General features: G+C 30.6%; 2 protein-coding genes across 7 annotated transcripts in view; one reads left to right on the top strand and one right to left on the bottom strand.

The window, feature by feature from the left end:
- Positions 1-211: 211 nt before the first annotated feature.
- On the bottom strand, positions 212-15,805 carry LOC139485779 (tudor domain-containing protein 3-like). 2 transcript variants are annotated; one of them, XM_071270424.1, is made up of 14 exons: positions 15,570-15,712; positions 14,569-14,650; positions 14,132-14,197; positions 12,849-13,009; positions 11,959-12,100; positions 11,385-11,490; positions 10,201-10,340; positions 8,877-9,105; positions 7,229-7,357; positions 6,421-6,747; positions 5,783-6,372; positions 4,740-4,808; positions 1,507-1,608; positions 212-437 (listed from the first exon to the last, which is right to left on the bottom strand). In XM_071270424.1, exons 1-14 carry the CDS (start codon positions 15,599-15,601, stop codon positions 240-242), a joined length of 2,373 nt encoding a protein of 790 aa, XP_071126525.1. In that variant the 5' UTR covers positions 15,602-15,712; the 3' UTR covers positions 212-239. The 2 variants fall into 2 exon arrangements, with proteins under 2 accessions (XP_071126525.1, XP_071126524.1); XM_071270423.1 differs by having other exon boundaries at positions 5,783-6,747; positions 15,570-15,805.
- A 39-nt stretch (positions 15,806-15,844) lies between these two features.
- LOC139485777 (protein diaphanous homolog 2-like) overlaps positions 15,845-25,358 on the top strand; it is a 46,796-nt gene continuing 37,282 nt past the window's right edge. For 3 of the 5 annotated variants that reach the window (XM_071270418.1, XM_071270420.1, XM_071270422.1), the window contains exons 1-2: positions 16,214-16,444; positions 17,672-17,830. In XM_071270418.1, coding sequence (XP_071126519.1) covers positions 16,391-16,444; positions 17,672-17,830 — 213 coding nt within the window. In that variant the 5' untranslated portion in view covers positions 16,214-16,390. Of the gene's footprint in view, positions 16,445-17,671; positions 17,831-25,358 lie in introns of all 5 variants that reach the window. The other 2 variants (XM_071270419.1, XM_071270421.1) reach the window with 1 other exon arrangement.

The raw sequence follows: 25,358 nt of genomic DNA, 5'->3' as shown, positions 1-25,358 counted from the left end.
GTAATACAGATATCTTTAGAGCAAACACATGAAACCATGACACAAATGAAAATCTATGATAACACCTTTATAACTCATCTCTTTTTAAGATGCCTGCTGAGAATCAGTGAAAGATCAACCATTTTTAGATCCTCAATGTTTAAATGCACAGTTTTACTGCAATCACTTTGGTAAATTATAAGAGTTGATATAAAAGTAATCTAATTCAATAAATAATGTGAATTTTATTGAGTATGAATTTAATTATATCGTTGTTTTGGTGGTTGATAATATTGCATGGTTGGTTTATCATTATCAGGCTTCTTCCGTCTGAATTCCATGCTTTGTATTTGTCTGGCATTGGTTGGTTGATTAGCTGGTGGGGGTACGTTATAAGCAAACATCCCAGGTGGTGGCATACTGAAATCTGGTAGTGCTACTGCTTGTACTTTAGGCAGCTGTAAAGGAATAATATGGATTAAATAATTAATTTTTACTTTGACTTCTAAAAAGGTTTATATTATACTTCCCTGGAACTACTTTTTTTCTAGATAACAGTTTATTCATATGTCTGAACATTGTATTTGAAACTCCTTTAGGCCTATCAACCCCCTCCACCTAAAAATAGGTGAAATTATTATAGCAGTTGTCAAATTCCTATTACTGAGGTGTGCATGCTTGAGTGATAACCTACCAAATTCTTTGTAGTAACATTTTAAAGTCATTATTACAAATACAAAATTCTCCAGTTACAGCAAAGTCGTTCAAAATCATTTTTTCTCTACACAGTTAGAATAAAAATACTCAATGTATATATATCCAAAGCGGGAAAAGTAAAAATACAGATATTGTTTCATTGAAATTATAGCTAAATTTGTTTGGAATTAAGGAATGTATCTTCCTAAAACAGAACTGATTCCTTGTCTACTAGGTTTAACTTTAAGTTTAACAAAATCTTGTTGTACCCCATGCTTTTAAAAATCCTTCTGACACTATGGATATACTTTTGGTCCTTTATGGTATCATAAGCTCTTCAATACTTCATTTATAGGTTTTCAAAAATTTTTGCTTTGCGCATTACTGAAGAGACTGTATTGTCAAAAAAATATCTGGTGCAGTAACATTGACACTGTTCATGTATTTCATTTGAAGTATCTCATCATATTTTAATATATGGATTAAACTTTTTAAATCGAAGACTAATTTTCAGTCTCACTTAATTTATTGACACAAGGCAGTGCCTATACACATCTCTTATAAGGAGATGGAACAAAAGACAAGACAAAACAATAAACATACTATAAACTAGTCTATCAATAATAGATTCAAGAAGATAAATGGCTGGCAAATTTATAGAATACTGTACACCTACTAATTTTCATGATTTTTAAGAGCAAAGTATGGGGCATACACAAATTATCAAAAATTTATGATAATTATTTCTTTCCTCATTAATGGCATAAATATTTGTAAATTATCTAATCAAATCGTGTTTATTTCATCTTTAATGTGTTAATTAATACCTACTGGTTTTATATCTGTTAATTTAACTTCCTCATGATTTCCATATTCAAGAAATAAAACAACAGCAAAATTCTGTATGCACTGATGTATCACAGCATGATAATACTGAAATAGAAATAATCTTTATATTAATAGTTCAAATATTGATGCTTCTATATATTTCTTAGGTTTATATACAAATAAATATAAAGAAATTCCAAATTTGTAGTTTGTAAATTAATTAATTGATGGTTCTTTTTTATGTCTAATAGCAAATTAAATGTCTATTGAAACGAAAGCAGGATAATGTTACATGAATACTAAACTTGACAGACATCAAATTAAATGTCTATTGAGACGAAAGCAGGATAATGTTACATGAATACTAAACTTGACAGACATCAAATTAAATGTCTATTGAGACGAAAGCAGGATAATGTTACATGAATACTAAACTTGACAGACATCAAATTGAATGCCTATTGAGACGAAAGCAGGATAATGTTACATGAATACTAAACTTGACAGACATCAAATTAAATGTCTATTGAGACGAAAGCAGGATAATGTTACATGAATACTAAACTTGACAGACATCAAATTAAATGCCTATTGAGACGAAAGCAGGGTAATGTTACATGAATACTAAACTTGACAGACATCAAATTAAATGTCTATTGAAACGAAAGTAGGATAATGTTACATGAATACTAAACTTGACAGACATCAAATTGAATGTCTATTGAGATGAAAGCAGGATAATGTTACATGAATACTAAACTTGACAGACATCAAATTAAATGTCTATTGAAACGAAAGTAGGATAATGTTACATGAATACTAAACTTGACAGACATCAAATTAAATGTCTATTGAGACGAAAGTAGGATAATGTTACATGAATACTAAACTTGACAGACATCAAATTAAATGTCTATTGAAACGAAAGTAGGATAATGTTACATGAATACTAAACTTGACAGACATCAAATTAAATGTCTATTGAGACGAAAGCAGGATAATGTTACATGAATACTAAACTTGACAGACATCAAATTAAATGCCTATTGAGACGAAAGCAGGGTAATGTTACATGAATACTAAACTTGACAGACATCAAATTAAATGTCTATTGAGACGAAAGCAGGATAATGTTACATGAATACTAAACTTGACAGACATCAAATTAAATGTCTATTGAGACGAAAGCAGGATAATGTTACATGAATACTAAACTTGACAGACATCAAATTAAATGCCTATTGAGACGAAAGCAGGATAATGTTACATGAATACTAAACTTGACAGACATCAAATTAAATGTCTATTGAAACGAAAGTAGGATAATGTTACATGAATACTAAACTTGACAGACATCAAATTAAATGTCTATTGAGACGAAAGCAGGATAATGTTACATGAATACTAAACTTGACAGACATCAAATTAAATGCCTATTGAGACGAAAGCAGGGTAATGTTACATGAATACTAAACTTGACAGACATCAAATTAAATGCCTATTGAGACGAAAGCAGGGTAATGTTACATGAATACTTAACTTGACAGACATCCTGAGCAGAACATTTAATGTGCTAGGTAACAGTCATACTCATTATTTTATTTTGACTCCCCGCAAGTTTTTTGCTCTTACTCATATTAAAATGTCGTGTGTTACCAGAGAAACAGCAAAAAACAATTTTCAAGTCTGTAATAGAGTTCAGTTTAACAAAATCTTGTTGTATCCCATGCTTTTAAAAATCCTTCTAACACTATGGGTAGATTATGAATTGCTGAATTTCAGAGACATTTTTATAAGTCATTAAAGCAGAAGCCATTTGTCAATATTCTTAGTTATTTATTTATTGTTAATAGTTCTTTGTCCTAAAGCAACCAACAATCAATCAATCAATCAATCCTAATGAAATGTTTAAAAGTTTTATTATAAAAGCTTAGTGTTGAAATCTCAACAAGTAAAACTGTGAGCTACTGCTCACTGATGATACCCCAGCCGCAAGTGGATAATTTTAATAGTGTAAAAATATGCAAGTGTTCGGTAAACAGGAAGTTGTTGAGTGATGAATCTGAAAACGCATCACACGGTATAGCAGACTTATATAAACCTTGAAAGCAAAATTTCAGAAATCCTTGTATTGTAGTTCCTGAGAAAAATGTGACGAAAATTTTCAACTTGGCTATCATGTGTAAAATCATACAAGTGTTTGGTAAACAGGAAGTTGTCAAGTGATGAATCTGAAAACGCATCACACGGTATTGCAGACTTATATAAACCTTCAAAGCAAATTTCAAAAATCCTTGTATTGTAGTTCCTGAGAAAAATGTGACGAAAGATATTCATGGGATGGACGGACTGATGGACAGACAGAGGTAAAACAGTATACCCCCCCCTTTTTCAAAGGGGGGTATAACTATGATGAAAGATTAATTCATTGATTTATATTTTCCTCTTGATACCTAATGTGCAAACAGCTATCTATTACTGTGAAGTGGTGAAAGATTGATTGTTGTTTAACATCCAGTGGGGTGATGAAAGATAATAGTAATATAAAGTTAACTGATTGTGCTTTTTCATGGTACCAATGTTGATTTACCAACTTTCTTTTATATTTTTCTAAACAATCTAATTAGAATTGATGGATAAGATTAACATTTGCTAGCAGATTATAATATTTTTCTTAAATACCTTATACAAATATTATGCTTTTTATGTACTTAAAAAAACATGATGTGAGCAATATTAGAAAGCCAAGACTTTTAAATGCTGATATAAAAATATGTTACAGAGAACCATCAGATGAAAAACAATATACTCCTCCTTCTGAGTAGGAGTATAAAAACACATCCAACATTCTATTTTTTTTATTTTATCAATATAAGAAAACAGACAGTCTATTCTATTACAATATTCATCTGTAGCTCTGATTTTAACATCTTACAAAACAAAAATAATTCCGCTGAAACCAGTGCTTAGGGCTATATTAAGCTTGTAGTGAGGTGAGAGGTTTTATATTCTGTGTTAAAGGCCTCACTGTGACTTTGGGATGAAGAATAGCAATAAAAGGACTGTTCCTTTTCGTGTTCGTTTTTTTTTGTTTCTCTGCATGAACAGATTTTGTGTCATGTATGGATACCCCATATCTTTTGTTTTCTATAATACAAATTGTATTATATTTCATTTTGAAGTTGTATTGTTTTGTTTAAATGTTTTCGTAATCATGTAAATCTGTTAATATTAACCTGATTATCTTCCCAATATTTGGCCAAACAATGTTCTCCTTCTTTCCAGGTCTTAATTTCACCAGTAGTCTAGTAAAAGATAAGAAATATATTATACATAAAATTTGATTAAAAAATATAGCTGTACTGGCCATGCGTTTGGGTGAACAAGTAAACAGAAATTATGCCACCATCAAATTATAATGTATAACAAAAAAAGTTTCAATGAGTCTAAGAAAAGGGTATAAAATATAATAAAAGTATGAGAGTAATTGTGTTTGATTTTGGTACCTAAATGCTACAATACATCTCACTACAATACTGTAAATGATATGATTAAATTAAAGATCAGACAGAATATTTTGTGGCTGTGTGGTCATGGTAAAGTTAAAGGCCTAAAAATGACCATGTGCACCTTAACGGTCAGATTTGTCTGTGTGGTTTCCTGTCAGCATCACTACATATCCACCTAGACAATTGAAAGCTTGAGGAAATGTATATATATATTCTTCTTCTAGTGGGAGTAATAAAAAGTAAAATCACAAAATACTAAACCTAGAGGAAAATCAATTCAGAAAGTCCATAATCACATGGCAAAACCAAATAACAAAACGCATCAAAAACTAATGGACAAGAACTGTCATATTCCTGACTTGGTACAGGCATTTTCAAATGTAGAAAATGGTGGATTAAAGACATTGCACCAGAAAAAGTTAAATCTTACATATTCACCCCGCTTTCATGTTTTAATCTTTAAAACAAGTAAAAGAGGACAAATTTAAAGTAATTCATGAGCAAAAACACAGAGAAAATTTTTGTTTCTTCTTATATTTTTTCAAGTTTTTCTTGTCTAAAATCCTGTAGTTGACTATCACAATAATGTAAAATTATAAAAAATCAGCAATAAGTATCGAAACACAAGTAATTCCAGTTAAATTATGGCAATATGCAAGATACTTTTAAAATTCCATGTGATTAAATATTTTTTTTAAGCACTTGGATGATGGTATATAAAAGTGACCACTTCTAAAGCCATCAAACAAAACAGCTTTAAGATAACTTACTGCTTGATACTGTTTTTGTCCATTATTTGTGGTTTCTTTTTTCCTGGATTTAAAATCATTTGTTTGTCCTTGATACGACTGGTCACTGTTTTCTGACTTTCCTTTGTAGTTAGTTTGTGATTTGTTATTTTGTCCATCTCTCCTATTACTTGTAGTATAATTATTGTCTCTTTGTTCTGTTCTACCAGAACTATAATCTCCAGGATTTCTGTTTTGAGAGTCTCTGCTATCATAATTATTTCCATTTGAACTACGGTTTTCATTTTGTGAACCTCGGTCATTGTAATTACGATTTTTACTGGTATCTGATCGTCTGTCAAAATTCTGTTCTCGATCATTTCCTTTTTGATTTGGTCGTCTGCTGTCTTGAAAGTTTCTATCACTAGTATTTGACCCTTGCTCTGACCTTTTGTCGTAATTTTGTGGCCTATCGTTTCTTGTTACTTTATCATTGTTATAATTTTGACGATTATTACTAAACTGCCCATCACCTTTACTTTGCTGAAAGTTTCTGTCATTATTTGTCTGTTGTGACCTCTGACCTTTGTCAAATTTATCTGGTTGTTTATTACGATCGTAACCACTTTGACCTCTGTCAAATTTATCTGGTTGTTTATTACGATCGTTACCACTTTGACCTCTGTCAAATTTATCTGGTTGTTTATTACGATCGTAACCACCCTGACCTCTGTCAAATTTATCAGGTTGTTTATTTCGATCGTAACCACTCCCAGGTCGCTGAGATTTATTATCATAGTTAGAGGATTGTTGTGGATTAAATGCGGGACTAGATTTGGGTCTGCTATCAAAGTTTCGTCTATCGTTTTGTGAATTTTGTCTATCATAGTTAGATGAATTGTCTTGATATTTGGGTTTATAACCTCTATCACCCTGTCTGCTGCCATCGTTTGAGTATTGCATAGATTTAGAAGGCACACTATTGCTGGATTTTGAATCTTTGTTTTCTATGAAATGAATGAGACATAAAAATTATTTTGATAAAATTTTAAATATAAAATAAAAGTTGAAAAACATTCACTTATTAAATCTTTTTTTACATGGATTCTTGGAAAAGGTATCTTTCTTCATGTATTGTGTCAAATACCCTGGTAAACATATAGTAATTAAGTGTGCAAACTGATTTTTATAGGTTTTTTGAAGAATAATCTGTAGAGATATCTTAATCACATTTCTGTCACAGAACTGGCCATTACGTGTGAAGGATATATGTAACAACTGAAATGAAGATAATCTCTATAGTAAAACTAAAGACAACCATTAGTTTCAAATATTGTATCAGGATACTTCATGATTATCAACCATAACTGTGAAGAGGGAATAAATGGTTAAATGGTGTCAAAACAATATAGACCAGACTCTTTAACACAGAAATATCAAAGTACCCTGCTGTTTATAATGAGTATAAACATCTGTAATTTCAAGTACCTTTATTTTCTTTACTTCCCACAGGTATTTTATTACTTTTAGCTAAGAAGTCAAACAGAGTAACAGGAGCTGATGGTTTACTGGACATTTCCTCAGAATCTTCATCTTTCTGTCGTCTGCCACGACCTTCTAGAAAATGTAAGAAATGTATGTAATATAAACAATGCCACTTATAAAACACTGCTTGGTAAATGATACCCTAGGTAGGGGATTTCAGTCCTCCAGCAGTTACAAATATTCAGAAATTTGACTATGCTTGACAGGAATATAATCTACCAGCTTTAAGGTGGTACCTAACACTACAGGGAGATAACTCTGTAAAATCAGCAGAACGTTTTAATGATGTTGTGTTGTTAAGAGAATATTAAGCTTCTCAATGATCAAAATAAGTTTTTGTCAAACTGCTATATAACCAGTGTAATTTTTCTGATTAAACGGTTGGTTCAAAGATTTTGAAATTTTTATATTTTTGTCAAAGGGTCAAACTAAATACTTTGTCAAAATTTAAAGAAAATTAAACGAGCCAAATTAATTTTAGTTCAGGTATTGGGTACCAGCTTTAAAGAATCATTAGATTTATTTATTAAAGATGCTCGAAACAAAGTTACTGCAACTCAGTTTGAGAAGACCTAACAGCCTTTTGATATCAAAATCTTAGATTTTTTTTAAAATGTCTTAATTCTTCTTTAGAAGATGGGTGTCTTTTTTAAGTATTTCTTCTCGGCATGTTGAAAAAATATTTTTTGATTTAAAAATATTTAACCAAGTATTATTGAATATACAACAAAAACTTCTTAATCTTGAAATTTAATGAATAAACTATCAAAAAACTGTTATTATGTGTATACCAAATTTTAAGAAAAAAATCTTTTTAAAAACCAAGGGCAGATAATTAGACTGTTTGATAAGACAATTTGTGATTTTAATTTTTCAAGAAAATAAGGCATGTGATCCCCTTTTCTTAATGATTTTCTCAAAAGTAACCATTGAATTTTAACATATATATTGTTTAATGTTTCCTCAATAAGGAAACATTAAGTTTTCACTATATAACTCAAATAACTGTGATTTCATCAATTTCAGTGTATTTTAAAGAAAAAACCTGGACTTTTATATTGGAATTTGAAAGTGTGTTGAGATGAGAAACTTTTTATAGATGTTTTAGAAAAAACTGTATTCGAGACACCAAGATACTTTACTAAAAATCCAAAAAATAAATGACTTTCAAAAATTCTGGGTTTTTTTTTGCATTAAAAATTCGATTAAATATTGTTTATATGTCCAATTATAAAAAAACAAGAATGTGTCCTCAGTAAACAAATGCCCCACTCGCACTATCATTTCCTATGTTCATTGGACCGTGAAATTGGAGTAATATCTCTAATTTGGCATTAAAATTAGAAAGATCATATCATAGAGAACATGTGTACCAAGTTTGAAGTCGATTGGACTTCAACTTCATCAAAAACTACCTTGACCAAAAACTTTAACCTGAAGCGGGACAGACAAACAAACGGACGGACGGACAGACGAACGGACGCACAGACCAGAAAACATAATGCCCCTCTACTATCGTAGGTGGGGCATAAAAATTCAAATACATGCAGATTTGTATTTTGATGGATTAAGAAATTTCCTTTTTAATTACCTCTCCTATCTTCCCTGGGTTGTCTCCCTTGGAAATCTCCTTTCCCACCTCTTGTTGATGGACCTTGTCTATCACTACCATATTGGTTCTGTCTAGCTCCTCCCCTTCCTTGTAAGAGATCATTGACAGCTAGTTGGAAGTTCCCATTGTTCTGTTTTAAAGAATTACTGGCCTGATCAGCAGAAAATCCCATTTCCATAATTCTTGCAATGTCTTTATCAGAGCCAACCTGAAAAGTAAACTTGTTATTTAAAAAAAAATGACTAAATAAGAATGTGTCCATAGTACATGGATGCCCCATCTATCATTTTCTATGTTCAGTGGACCATGAAAATGGTGTAAAAGCTCTAATTTGGCATCAAAATTAGAAAGATCATATCATAGGGAACATGTGTACTAAGCTTCAAGTTGATTCCACTTCAACTTCATCAAAAACTACCTCGACCAAAAACTTTAACCTGAGGCGGGACAGACAGACAGACGAGCAAACAAACGGACAAATGAACAGAAGCACAGACCAGAAAAACATAATGCCCATGAATGGGGCATAAATAACATACAAAAATACTGTGTATTTAAATATAGTTGCATACACTCAAAATATATACAATCTGCTTCTAAATCACTTTTATTATTAAGATTTAATTCTAAAGAAAAACTTAAATATTTTTTACATGAGAAATGTTGGCGTTTGTTTTTGTTGCAGTTCCGTGTATCTATTGTTCTGTTGTTTTCTCTTTTAGATGATGTGTTTCTCTCAGTTTTGGTTTGTGACCCAGATTTGTTTTTGCTTAATCAATTTGTTGTTTTTATAGTGATTAATATGATAACACAATGTTGACTGCTGTACCCCTATTTTTTGACATTTTTACCTGTTATGTCTGTTTGTTTTGTTCACGCATCGGTGACAATATAATGGAATTTGATGCGACTGTCATACAAGTGAGAGGTTTAGCTAGCTATATAACCAGGTTCAATCCACCATTTTCTACATTTGAAAATGCCTGTACCAAGTCAGGAATATTACAGTTCTTGTCCATTCGTTTTTGATGCGTTTTGTTATTTGATTTTGCCATGTGATTATGGACTTTCTGAATTGATTTTCCTCTGAGTTCAGTATTTTTGTGATTTTACTTTTTATGACTATTCAACACTGTATACTACTGTTGTCTTTGATTGAGGGTAATTGCATTGAATTTATAAATACTTTTTTTTTTTTTTTAGATATGATTGAAAATCAGATTATCCAATTTTAAACTAAAGCTATAAATTAGTATTCAATTCCTATATTTTGTTTTAAAATTTTGCAGCCTTAAAAGTTCACCTGTTTTTGTCCACCACCAAATGTTTTTGTCTTTTCTTCTTTGGCCTGCAGAGCTTCAGCAATGGTTGCCTGTCTCTGTTGTTCAAATTCTCCTTCCTCTTTCTTTTCTTCCTTCTTTGTTGCAAGGGACTTAAAATTATCTAAAAAAATCAAAAGAAAATGTTTATCTTTCAACTGTCCAATAATCAGTTTTTGATACCCAACAAAAAATTGTATTAATAAAGCGTTTATCTTCAATTTTTTAGCAACAACAAATGAATAAGGCCTACATCTATTTCTATATACTTCAATTTTGAAGATAATAGCTACATAAATTAAGGATAAAAGAGGCTGAAGTAACAATAGGACATTAAAAGTTCATAAGTCAAAAAGAAACTGACAATGGCCTTCTAACACGATAAAATTTACTCATCTCAAATTATAGTCTTTAATTATTCAATGAATAAAAAACTTAAGTTAAATCTCTTTTTCAACATATCAATGGAAGCCATTACTTACTATAAAAGACTGACAGAAATAGTTGTTTTTATACTCTTTCAGATTTTCTTAGGACATAAGCATTTTACAGAGAATAGAAAACTGTCTAAAACTTAACCTTTCAAACACCTGTCAAACTTGATGACCAAATTTTTCAAGAATTTAATACTTTTAATAATTCAAATAAAGTACTAAGTTGAGTAGAATCTTCCAGGTTACAAGTATTTAAATTCTTTTTAAAACAAGAATGTGTTCATAGTACACAGATGTCTCATCCGCACTATCATTTTCTATGTTCAATGGACCGTGAAAATGGGGGAAAAACTCTGATTTGGCATTAAAATTAGAGAGATCATATCGCAAGGAACATGTGTACTAAGTTTCAAATTGATTGAACTTCCAACTTCATCAAAAACTACCTTGACCAAAAACTTTTACCTGAGGCAGGACGACGGACGGACAAATGAACGAATGGATGGACGAACAGACCCACAGACCAGAAAACATAATGCCCATAAATGGGGCATTAAAAAGAAAACATATCTGTTTTGGGAGTATTATTAGTTCATATACACAAAAAAAAAAATCCCTAGCATGTGTCTTCAACATAATGTTGTTAAGAAGTATTATGTAGATGTAGATGTCATTTAAAGGTATGCAAACGTTAAATTTGGCATACGTAGTTTGCAGCAGTCCATGAAATTTACCTTTCTGAGTTGCAGGTTTGACTTGTTGTATTTTATGCCCAAAAGGAACAAATGGAGGTGGTCCTCCTTCTGTCACACCTCTCAGTTTGGACTGTTTAGATAACATCTAAAAATAAAATAAATAGTACAATTACATTACCATTAATTGTTCATATTTCTGCATCATAATAACTGTACCTGCATTCAGCCTCGAGAATAAAAAATGTGAATACTGTGACCAATAAAATGAAATACGTGGAAGCACTTTATACTTAAAATGTTCGCAAAATCAATGCTTTACAAACCTATTAAATAACAAAAAAAAGAAGAGTTCAATTCTTTTAATTATACTATTATGCAACAACCATGAAATTAAATGCTACAGCAAATATTTCATTTGTTTTCCTATGCATTGTTGTGAGGTTGTCACAGGAATCTTGTGTTGTCATAATGGTAGACTTAATTTTGAGAATTACAATTTGATATTAAAATGCCCCACAATTGCTTTTACCCAATCAAACCGACCGACATTTAACCAACATACATGTAATATAATTTTTATCATTTATGTCTTCATTTATTATTTTTAACATACCTTTTTAAGTTCCCAGTTTTCCGCCATTTTCTCCACACGTCCACCAATCAGGTGACAATTTTTATTGTTCAACAACAGAATTCCATGTTCTACTGCTACTGTTCCCTTTAACAGTACTTTAGTTCCTGGTGGTACATTCACTCTGCAAATATATACAATATACATTCCAAAAGTTACAAACAATGCTTCAATGAAAATGGTCATCACAGTATCCTCATCAAAACACTGATGATGTTGTTTTTTTTCTCAAAAAGATAAACTGTCCCTCTGTATTTTACTGGTTTATAAAATATATATTGCCACTTGTTTGACTGTTGTTTGTTTTAAAAATTCAAATATTTAACACAAGTCAAAGATATGACTCAAAAGGTTTAATACCATAACTTTTAGACATAAGGAATATATTTTTTCTCTCTGAAAAATGTCGTCATTGTTGTGAAAATTGGCAGTATACACTTTCAAGAATGGAACAAGTATGGAACAACTGCATACTATGCTATGTCATATGTACATTTCATTAATTCATTAAATTGACTATCATAAAAAAAAAATATTTTATTTCAAACTTTTTTCAATATCAGATGCTGACCTATAACAGTTAAAAATGAAAACAAATCAATAATCTGAAAATTTTCCAGTTAATGAAAGATATTTTTCATATCTCAACTAATACAAAAAGTACTAATATTACACCTTGTGTTACACTGCCACATTTATATAGAATAAATTTGCATGACTATTCTTAAATAGTATTTCTTCATTGTGAATGTTTTAGGTGCATCATTGAGCTTTGCCAAATGTGGTGCAGTAGACCAACATATTTGCAGCTTACAGTCATAGCTATATATAGTTAAATAAATATACACTGAGAAATAAATATTAATTTATACCCGAACTTATCCAGTTTTTCTGTTTCCACACCATTACAGTTAAGATGACCATCAGTAAGGGTCAGTTTCAGCAGTCTGGGGGCTCCTTGAGATTCCTCATTATCTTTAGGGGCTGCTACATTCCTAATCTTCTGTATTTGTAACACCCCTGGACCTTCAACCTATAAAAGTATTGATATTGTCATGTTTGCAATTATATCAGCTTACCTGATGTGAAATTTGTATTCTTCTAAATCCATACACAGTAGACCCTGTAACATGCACACATGAATTTCCTTGAACAAATTTATGATTTTAATCTGAATATTGAGTACCCTAAGCTAGTTTTCATTGTCTGTTTCACAATATATGGTCAATGATGGTCTGGCTAAGCAAAAAAATGGTTCTTGTGCACATATATGTACAACTGGTTTTACACCTAAACATTCTAGATATATGGCTGATGTGCAGTTTGTAATTGTTTCTCATTTGTGGCTTTTTTTCTGAGGATGTTTGTGTCAATTTCTGTATTCTTTTTATGCATTATCTAGCAGCAATTAATATTGCAACTTATTATAATACATGTAATAGGCAATAAGGAAAGGTGTACTGACATAAGTGGTCTCTAAACACATTAACTCCAAATAGAGCTTTCGCTAGTAGAAGCCACATTAATTATGTGTATCAGTGGGGACTATGTAAAAGCATAAAAATATACACATAATTAACAGCGCCTGGTGATGTTTCATAGCCGCCTATTAGTCTGACTAGTTTTGGTCCAAAAATGACCTTCATCAGAGGCAGATAGGTGGATTAATGTTTGCACCCTACTTATATAGATATGGTAACCGGCGGTGCAGATTTAACCGACGGTTCAGAGTTATTCAACTTATTATAATAGTTCACAACAAAACTTAAATTGAGATCAACCATTAACAGATTTTTTTATTCACATAATCATGATAATATAGTTAATGGTGTTATTATTATAGATGTAACATTCTTAAATTTAACAATTGATAAGGGGTTTACCTAATACAATAACAGGGAGCTGATACGAAGACAAGAAAAGAGATATGTAAATCTTTTTATCTCATTAAGAAATGCCTATACCAACCAGCATTGGTTTGATATTTTTTTACTTTTGATTTCATTTTGCCATTTGATAATGGATTTCTGTTTTAAATTTTCTATTTTTGTTATTTTACTTTTTGTATGTGTCAGATTTACTTACCCAATTTACAATGTGATAAAAAATGTATACATTTTTCAGGTGTATTGAATATGTATTCCATAGTACTTACATATTCACAGCTGACTTTACTAACATCTTCTGGTAACCATTTCCTTCCTATTTCTTTAAAATCTGTCTGGAAGAGAAAAGAACATTATTAAAAAGGTGCAAATAATGTACAATCAACAAAAAAAATATATGTTTTCATTTTTTTTTCTACTGTTAAATTAATGTTCTGTATTCTTATAAGCATTGCATCATTAATATACATAATAGTTTTAAAAGAATTCGATGCCTACCTCTGGCGCTGGATATTGTCAGTTTGATCCATTGTCAAATCAATCCAAAAATTTGATTATAATTGGCATTTGCTTCTTCTCCTCATGAAACATGTGAGTGCTTTTTTGGTAAGAGCATGACGATTTAAATCAAAGTCAGAAAATATATGCCAAGATAGGGAGAATATCATGACTATCCTACAGAACCAAAATCTTAAAAAATACTTACATCTTTGGCAACATCAATTATCTTTTCATCTTTTCTGGCATTATCACCAACACACTGTTCAATACCCTCTGTACTTAAATGCCTAAAATCAGATTTGAAATCATGGTAATTGTATTGCTAGACATGCTATATATCTTTTTTTTTTTTTTTTTTTCAAACAAAATATTTATTTTATTTGATATATATATTTATTCATTTAAAAAACATCTAATAATTCAACTGGAATTTGAATAATAATTGGGTGAGAACGGACCTAGGGGGCTAACGTATAGATGCATATGGTGCTAAGTGTAGTGGCAGTGAATAGACCTGATGAGGCAGATTCCCAATGCTTTCAGCTCTTCTAAAGAAATATATATTGTTCATGTCTTTGAACTTCTTTACTTATACATGTTATAAATGAAAAATTAATGTTTCATCGACTTGGTTGAACAAGAAAACTGATGATGAGGATAGGGACTATTGTGAACATGAAGGTAACTTTATATCAATTTTGACAATTGGGCAACACTGTCAAAGTAACAGATGCGAGTGATTTCTTCAGTACCGTCGCTTGCAGTTTCTATCGTGAACCCTGTGGATTCTTAATACTTGATGGCACAGAAATAAGACTCTTCATGATTGGAGAACATTTGCATGCCGGTCTCGAATGCACCCAGACGCTGAGACGGGAGCTGCAGATTTTGAAACATGGTGCATGTCAGGTGTCACTAGGTTCATGTCATTCTCTTGATCATATATTGCTTATGTAAAATTGTGACACCAAAAAAATACCAATGGTCTGAAGAAGTCTGAACTCTTATCTCTGTAGTATCAGACATAAACATTCCAGAACAACTGTCAGATTGAGTTTTAAAACTAAAGTAAATAATTTGTTTTAATGAAATGAAATTTTGTGTTAATTAATAATGCACAAGCTTAACATGTAAAGCACAATATTAAACTTTGCAACTATCGTGTTAATGTGAGAGATAGTGTATTAAAATTGGGTTTCTTCTAACCATCCTTTGGCATCCAATGTGGCACCTGCCATTTTCCAACCTCCTTGATTTTAAAACAGCAATTTTGATTGGTCAATTTGGAAATATTGGAAAATCCCCTTTTTTTTTTACTTCTTTTTTTCTGCCCTTAATTCTTACAATATTTAGTTGTGAATAACTTTATATACATCTGAGAAGGATGCAATAAAGAAAATTGAAAATGGACTTAAATGAAAAAAGAAATCTTATGCAGAATCTAAAAATAGTAAACAGTGCCGAAGTGAACATGTAACCGTGAATCCCATTGGACAAAATTTTGGGAGTATGATATGGCGGATAGTGAATCACAAAAAAGTGTGTCAAAACACAATGAATGGAAGTTCATTTATATTCAAGTGTTAAATACCGCAGCAACTATTGACAGCAAGATTTTGTTATAAACTGTTAATTTACCTTCATTTTCATATAATCCCTTCAAGTTTTATTCTTTGAAAATTAATGAAACTTCACGAACAGATTCGTTCAAATCAGCCCAGCTCTAAGATTCAAATGGACTAAATGTCTTATATGACTTAATGTCGTATGTTTACATGCGGTTTTGTATATCGGAGGAAGTATATACTTGAAGATAAACCATGGACAAAAAAGATATATCAAAACGGAACAGTATTGTAAGTATATAGCACATGTACACTACTATTTACTGTGTTGTTTCCCCCTCTGACATTCAGGAAGTTAGCTCTCTGATAAGACAAATACACATTTGTGTTCCTTAACATCATTACCAGGGTACACAGTAACACAATTTATATTATATCGCTGACAGTAGTATTAATTATAAAATGAGTGAACAGGTTGTTCCCAAGAAGGACCAACAGAAGAGAAAATCATTCAAGGTAAAAGATTTAAAAAGTATAAATAGGTAACAAGTTATAGTATAGTTACAAAATGTACCTGCAGGAAGAAGAAATCAGAAACTACAGGTAGACAAACAAAAAAATAAACGTGTACTTGGACAACAGAAATGCATTTTGTGGACATTGTTATCATTCAATAATATAAATGATACATTTGTAACTAGGGTACAGCATATACAATAGCCATGGTAATATTTACATGTAGTTGCAGAACCGTAGCTCTAAGGTCCAATTGTCAGAAACTAATGCCATGACCTGTCAACTAAGCGCTACGATTCTACAGCTATGGTAACATTTTAATAACAATGTTTAAAGACCATTCTAAAATTACTGACTTTAAATTTTGAATGCAACTACCGGGCGTTATATAATTTTTCAACCGTTAACAAACTTTGTGGTACACATAGGACATTCTAATAATTTTAAGATTATGAGAAAGAATCTTTGAATAGCAAAAAATGATCCACAAGACAAGATCTACATGTACAAACATGACAAATACATCAATATTGCCAAATTGTTGGTAAATCTTCATACATGTACATGTACATTTTACATGTAGGAGTTATTACCATATCAAATGTAATTGATAATTTTAATCATTAATGCCAAACAAATAAATAATAGGTCATGTATATTCTTTCTTTTAAAAAAAATAGGGTAGTACATTGTAGGTTACTGAACATACATCTTCTAGGCATGGTACAATGTCAAAATGAATGTAGGTAGGCAATATCATTTTATTTTTTTTAAACATTTTTTAGCTGGTTACTACTATATTAGGGAATCAGTCAGACTTCAACAGCTTATTACAAAATCGCATAAAAAGTGTTAGGGTAGGCGCTCAGCCGCTCACTAAAAATTAGGGTAGGTAGGGGTTAGCAGAAACACATGCATTATTTTTTTGGCCTTGGCTTTGAACATATTGAATTCTGGCTTATAATTACAATAATTGATGCATGTACACAAATGTTGATCTACAGAAATATTAACATCAAGACCAGATTTTCTATATTATTAGTGAATTATCTGAAGTTGTTAGCCAAAATGCAACTCCCTAATGTCTTTGTGAAACATCGGGAAACAACTACTATATCAAAGACTATTAGCTACAGGTGTTAAAAAATATCAACAGATTGATCTAGATCCAGTAAACTTCAATAAGTTTAATTGCTTTGAAATGTGTTATTATTTTTTTGTTTACAGTTTAATAAAATTAAGGGAGGAGGAAAAGACAAAAAGGCGCCAAACAAGCTACCAACACCCAGTGAGTCTGATGACACTAATGGGAATGCTTATGGATTCCGTCCAGACACTAGCCAATTGTCAGACAAGGAGGTCTTGGAAAAGTTTGAGAGAATGCTGGTTAGTATATCAATATCTCAATATGTTAAACTGGGTAAGGGTTGATAAACTGACACCTACAAGGGTTCAAAACTTCAGGGTTTCCCAACTAACCCTTATTTGAACCTTAATGGTTTTAATAAAATTTTCTTCAAAAAGACAAAAACTCTTCACCGATATACATGTATGACTTGTATCCACAAACTTATTTCATCAAAATTCCAGGCTGCATAGATAAATAGGAAGGTAACACACATTTTATTTATATATATATAGTATCTGAATACAATATGTCTGCTTGTATTGTTTAAATACAATGTATATATACATCAATGCATATCAAGTGGTGTTTTATACATAATTAGTTCCTTATGAAGCTTTACCATCAATCTGCAATAAGAGGGTAACAGTTTTCCTATTGAAATTTGTACAAATCTCTGAATGTTATACTTTATCTACAACATGTACAAGAAAAACAGTTACATACATGTTATAAAGCAAAAAAATAATGGTTTATAAATAATAATTTCTTTGCCATTTGTTCATGTTGTTTGTTAAAAAAAATTAATGAAATAAAGGAACTGTTACAAAAACAGCAGATATATCATGTATATATATAGTCATATAGTTGCACCTCTGGAGATCTATAACTTTTTTATTGAGATACTGTGGATTCAGTTATTTTCGTGGGCACCAATTTTCATGGATTGCAGAAAATATTTGCAATTTCTTTGATATGTAACTTCATGGTTTTGCCAAAGTCTGCATACAACCTGATAGAAAATTTGTACTTCGTTTAACATTTAAATTCGTGGTTCACCTGTACCCACGAAAACCACGAAAAATTGGTATCCAACAAATAATAATGAATCCGCAGTATAGGAATATTTCTCCATAATTAGATTCTTTGCAGTGTACATCTACCATAAAGGGTAAATAATTCTAAACTGTCAAATGATGGCAAACTGACCTTTTAAGGATCAAAGCTTATTCAAGACTTCCAAAAGAGTTGTTCACACTCCATAAAAATAGTGATAAAATTTCAGCTATTGATATATCCTGCAGGCTTTGTTAATACACTTCATAAGGTTTCAAATGATTTACCAAGATTATGAAATGTAAAAGAACAAAAATAAGCATGGTCATGATGGTAAGCTGATCCTCTGTGTGCAGGATTTTCCCGCTGTGTTTAAGATCCATCTGCTTATTGGTGGCCTTCTTCTGTTAAATGCTCTTTGGTCAGATTGTCTCTGTAACACATTCCAAGTTTCCATTCTCAATTTATTAGATGTACGAAAAAGTAATCCATCAACCCTGAATTTTCTTGCTCCTTAAACAAAACAATTTAATGTAAAATGAAGAGACTATAAAAAGAACTAGATTGATCAAATGTAGACTGGGTTACTAAATTATATTATTGTGCAGGAACATAGCAGCTAAGCTACACATGCACATGCTAGACAAAGAAAGAAATATTAATTTATAGATCTATACATACATGAATATGGTTATTGTACTATGATTAACACAACTGAAAGAAAAATTGACCTTAGCCATGTTTTTGATTTTCTCTATTCTTTTCATTTTAAAGTTTTGAAATTCTAAAGGTACAGTTTGCAAAGTATATTTGAACAAATTGCTTTGCAAATTTTGTCTTGAACAAACACCATAAACTGATTCCAGGAATATTGACCATAATTATGTTCTTAAATCTGACATTATTAATGTCATTCTTTATTGTTCACAATTTTTAATTTAGAAAATTTTGAAAAGTAAGTTTAAAGCTGACAAATAATATAATTAAAATTTAAAATGACTCAAATGATTATTCACAGCAACACACCGACGTTGACATGGTTGACCTATATGTAGTACAGTATACTTGTACATGCCTCAAACCAGATATGCATTTTGTTGTGAAAATAAATATTCTAAACATGTTCAGTATTAAAGGTATAACACTTGACCTTAGATAACAACAATATTTCAGGTATTTAATAATTCTGGGCAGTAGTATTTACCGTTATCATATGTGATATGATATCTGTTTGTTTAGATGGTACTGAGCCCTCAAATAAATATTAAGCTAAGTAATGGGTATTGGTCAGATGGCTAAACAGAGAACAGATGTAGACGTATTGATACTGTTTGTTTTCTTTAGTAGTCTTTACAGCAAATATAAGTAAAAACATCAAAAACAAAATCAGAAATTGCATCTAGTATAAATATCCCTCCTTTATTAATTAGAGGTTAGGAAAATACATTACATGTGGATATATATACACTTAAACCAAATAATGATAACAAAAAATATTGATAAACCTTTGGTCAATTTTGGTATTTTTAATGTTTTTTGTGGTCTAAAACTGATTGAATCACTTCGATAATGATGTTCTGTGTAATGATTTGAAATCTCTTAAACTAATCAATTTCAATGTCAACGTTTGATTTGTTGTTTTTCATGACAAAATGGAGGTCATATTAAATTTTTCACTATGCTGTGTAGGAGTTTTGGCCCTTGATTGCTATGTTGTTGAAATCACTAAATGTCAGGATGACCAAGTGTGTGGAAATGTTAAAGCCTGGTGTTGCAGTCAATTATATAAGTACATGTAACATGGCTGCTATATATTTTTGGTTTAATAAAGATTTTAAGATGAACATTTTCATTTGACATGTCTCAGTGACCTTGACCTTATTTAAATGTTAAAGTTAGTGTTTTGTGTCTTTCTTTCCTAATTCTGTCAGTATCCCAGTTTTTATATGTAAAAGATCCCCATCCTTAGGTCTATTGACTCATTAAAATGTGGTTAGGGTCATTTAACCTTGACCTCATTTTAATTGTCTTTCAATAAGCTTTATTCTATTGCCATTTATAAGGTTATAATGTCTCAAGCAATAAACTGTCTTGTTGATTGTTGTTTCATTTGTAATCACACCACATCTCCTTATTTTTTCGATTGTTTGTCACATGTGTATTTGTAAATATTTATTTCTCATAAATATTCAACAGTAATTCAGATAATCATGACAATAGCAAATTGTATTGTACAGTATGACAAAGATTTTAAAATGTAAATTTAAAGCAGCCCATGTTTGACAACTGTAAAACATGAAAGGGATATTGCACTAGTGCACTAATGAACATGACACAGTTATTTTTGGTTAAATTCTTCAGGAAATATTATGTTGCTATACACAATTTGATACAAAAACAGAAGTGATTTTTTGTCACTGATTGTTATGTGGTTGCCTTTATTAATTTGATATTTATACTTATATTTTTTGTATAACTTTTCCTTTTATTGACAATGATGTTTACATGTGAGATTAAAGTTTTGAAATAAATAGTGTGAAGAAACAACAGATTTTTCATGTCTAATATAAAACAAATTGACATTTAACACCTTCTGTTTGCATTGTTACACAAGAAAATGAAGAAAAAATCTTTCTACATGTAAACTAATGTCAAGGTCTTTTCAAGGACCATTAAAGTCAAATTTTAAATTATTTCTAGTATACACAATACAAACAATATAAAATATTATGCAATGGTGAAAACTTCGTAAATTAATTTATTGAAACATAAATCATATAAGATATGTAAAATATTGAAATGATCTAAATATGGTTAATAAACAAAATGTCCAGTATATTGATCATTGATGCTCAGACCTATTGTCATTCATTATCAGCATGTTAAAAGGCTTTGGCCTGTAATTGCCAATCTGTTGACATCATCATGGTAGCTTAACAAATGCTAAAAGGTCTTCATAAATGAAATTTACATATACACCAGATAACATCTTTTGTGTATATAGGTTCGTAGACGTGGAGCATTTAGAGTAAGAAATGACAAACCGTGATTGTCCATTTAATTTTATTTCAATAAAATTAATTATTTTAAGAATGTCATTGCCTGTATATATGTAACATGGTAAATGTTGTATAATTTTTAAGTGTTTTTTGTTCAAAATTTATTATTATCTAAAATGCTTACATGCATTGTGTAAAACCTTAAACATGAAGTAAAAAATGAAATAGAAAAAAGATTGTTTATGGGACAAATATACCCAACTCTCTTCTGTTTAGATTTTGGAATATTTATGGAAATTTTTGTGCAAATAGAAGGGATTCAAATTCCTGTTCTTCGAAATTTTAAACTTGTAAACAGATATAAGAAACCATATAATTAATTAATACAATGCAGTTAGTGGTGTATTCTTCAAATGCATACAGTTTCTGTTACGAATTATTGTGCTGATTCTCCCATGTGTTCAATTATTTGCAAATTAAAAACAGAAATCTTGATACTACGATTGTATGTTATGTATATGTTTTATAGCTTAAGCCCCCCTCAAGACATCACAATAAATGTTATCATAAAGATTCACAAAATACTTATTTTGCATTCTTATCATTTCAAGTTTAATACATACAGATTTAGAAAGAGTCAAAATTTAATTAAAACTTAAATCAGTGAAAAATAAATCGAGGTTATTTATTGTATCATCTGCTTTACTGAATTTACCTTGGCTAAAACTTTTCAAGATTATATAAAGACTTATTCTGATATATGTACATGTATATTGTCAGTTTCAGCAATATTCTTTTTTATCGATCATATTTAGCTGTGTGTTAATTTTCACTTGTTTAATGGATTTCACACTTTCAGTATATGTTAATGACATCAGATGTAATAACAGACCTCTGACATCATAAATAACGCAAACGATTTTAGTTATATGAAGACTGTGCATGGAGATGGCAGATCTTTGATAAGCTTTCACTTCATTCATAACATTGCTACACTTGAATGAATGACATTTATACATGTAGTTTGACAAACTTGGCTTATGTTGAAGACATCATGTTGACCTCATTATGTCTACTCTTATTTTATTTTGGAATCATTCATGTTAATTGTGTAATATAGATATATATATTATCTTATACATGTATATCATGTTTATGTATGCTTACATTTTGTTGCTGATTGTGACTTCTTTTTGGGGCCCTTTTATAGCTTACTGTTTGGTGTGTGCCAAGGATGCGTGTTGAAGAAACATACTTTGGCCTATGATGGTTTACTTTTATAAATTGTGACTTGGACGGAGAGTTTTCTCACCGGCAATCATACCACATCTTCTTATATGGTCTACATCAGTGTCACATAAATGGCATGTGGGTTCATTTGGTAAAGAAAATGACATTTTCAAAATTTCAAAAAAGATGTTTTGCTAATAAGACCTTTTAGAAACAATCCTATGGTGATGATATGTAAATGTGAAGTATATAATAAATTATACAACTTGTATTATGCATTCCCATGTGAACAAATTAACACTTAAAAAACATGAAAAGTAGAAATTTATGTTTAGTTGCCAAAAAAAAATAAATAAAAAAAATAAGGAAATCATTAGAGATTATTGCAAACTTTTAAGTTTGTACAATTAATTGTACTTTTTGTAACAAATGTGTTACAAGGTAAATTTATATAAATCGGTCAATAAAAGTACTATTTCCTTTTACATTTCAATATCTCGACAATGTAAAACAAAATATAATAGAAATACTTGTAACAATTTTATTTATGTTTGGGGACAATAAATGAAAGAAGTAGAGACTTTATCACATGCGTTTAGAGTGATGATTATATTTTACCCAGTTGAATTTCATTACAACACATATCTTTCTTGTAATGTGACATTTAATGTATTGCTAGAATTGCCTGAAAGATTTCAAAGCAAATAACCAAGAAATCAGCATTACATAATTATAATGCCTATTCCACCGAGAGGTCGTACAATCCTTTCCAATTGTTGTTGTCTTGTGAAAGTAATTACTCGCATATGTCATTGCATGTTAAGAAAATACTGAGGATGTCTTGCAGACAAGTTTCTCTCCTCTTATTCATGCAGAAAATGGCCCCATCTTTTTATAATGACCACATTTTCTAGTTGTTGCGCAATTTTTCAAATGACAGAATGTGGAATAACAGGTGAAATGTTTAACAGAAAAAAGATATATTGAGTCAAAATACTTCAAAATGGGGTTTGTATAGAAAATTGATTATCATTTCTCCACTGCTTTAACTTAAAAAAAAGAGTTGACTGTCACACATTAAGTGAGAGGTTTAGCTAGCTATACAACTAGGTTTAGACTGTTGGTTTTCCCGTTTGAATGGTTTTGCACTAGTTATTTTGGGGCCCTTTATAGCTTGCCAAGGCTCCATGTTGAAGGCCGTACATTGACCTATAATGGTTTACTTTTTTATGCCCCACCTACGATAGTAGAGGGGCATTGTGGTTTCTGGTCTGTGCCTCCGTTCGTCTGTCCGCTTCAGGTCAAAGTTTTTTGGTCAAGGTAGTTTTTGAAGAAGTTGAAGTCCAATCAACTTGAAACTTAGTACACTTGTTCCCCATGATATGATCTTTCTAATTTTAATGCCAAATTATAGTTTTGACCCCAATTTCATGGTCCACTGAACATAGAAAATGATAGTGCAAGTTCAGGTTAAAGTTTTTGGTCAAGGTAGTTTTTGATGAAGTTAAAGTTACAATGTACATCAACTTGAAACTTAGTACACATGTTCCCTATGATATGATCTTTCTAATTTTAATTCCAAATTAAAGATTTGACCCCAATTTCACGGTCCACTGAACATAGAAAATGATAGTGCGAGTGGGGCATTCGTGTACTATGGACACATTCTTGTTTAAATTGTTATTTGGATGGAGAGTTGTCTCATTGGCACTCACACCACATCTTCCTATATCTATTAATTAACTATTTTCTATAATATACCAAGTCAGGAATACGACAGTTGTTTTCCATTCCTGATGGGTTTGCACTTTTGATTTAACCATTTTGATAAGGTTACTTTCAGTTATGATTTTTCCTTGGAGTTGGGTACTTTTGTTATTTAATTTTTACATTTTTCTATCATGATGAATGATGATGTTTCAATTGTTTCAATTTGTTTCAATTTGTTTCAATTTAATAAAAATAAATCTAGTTAACCATTCACAAAGAAATTTTAGCAAATTCAGAGTAAAAATTTTCAATATTTATCAGATGTATAGATCCACAACAGCCTTTCAGCTAAACTTTTGAGGCTTTTATTTGATAGTAAATTCTGATTTACATTGAGCTGAATATTTTCCAAACATGTTGATTTGACATAATAAGTTGATTAGAAAATTTTATCACCAAGATGAGCCTAAAATTTAGCAAACGTGAGGATTAAGACATTAGTCCTCAAGGGGCTGTATATATATATATTGTTTTAATAGCACTGTGTGGGTTTTATGAACCTGAGATTTATGGAAAAATGAAGAATGCTAGATAGTTAGGTAACATTTTGTAGGAACTAAATTTTTTAGAAAATGTAGAGCATGTAGGATGTGATTTACTATATATCTGTAATATACTAGATTTATGATTTATACGATTTGAGGAAGCTATTCGTTTATTTTTTGTCAGATGTACGCTTGAAGTAGCAGCATTTTTAAAAGAAAAGAAAGCAATATTAAATAAATAAATTGAT

Source organism: Mytilus edulis, chromosome 8 (genome assembly GCF_963676685.1).
Source record: "Mytilus edulis chromosome 8, xbMytEdul2.2, whole genome shotgun sequence".
In the NCBI taxonomy this organism is placed as follows: domain Eukaryota; kingdom Metazoa; phylum Mollusca; class Bivalvia; order Mytilida; family Mytilidae; genus Mytilus; species Mytilus edulis.
This window is presented reverse-complemented; position numbering and strand designations above follow the sequence as displayed.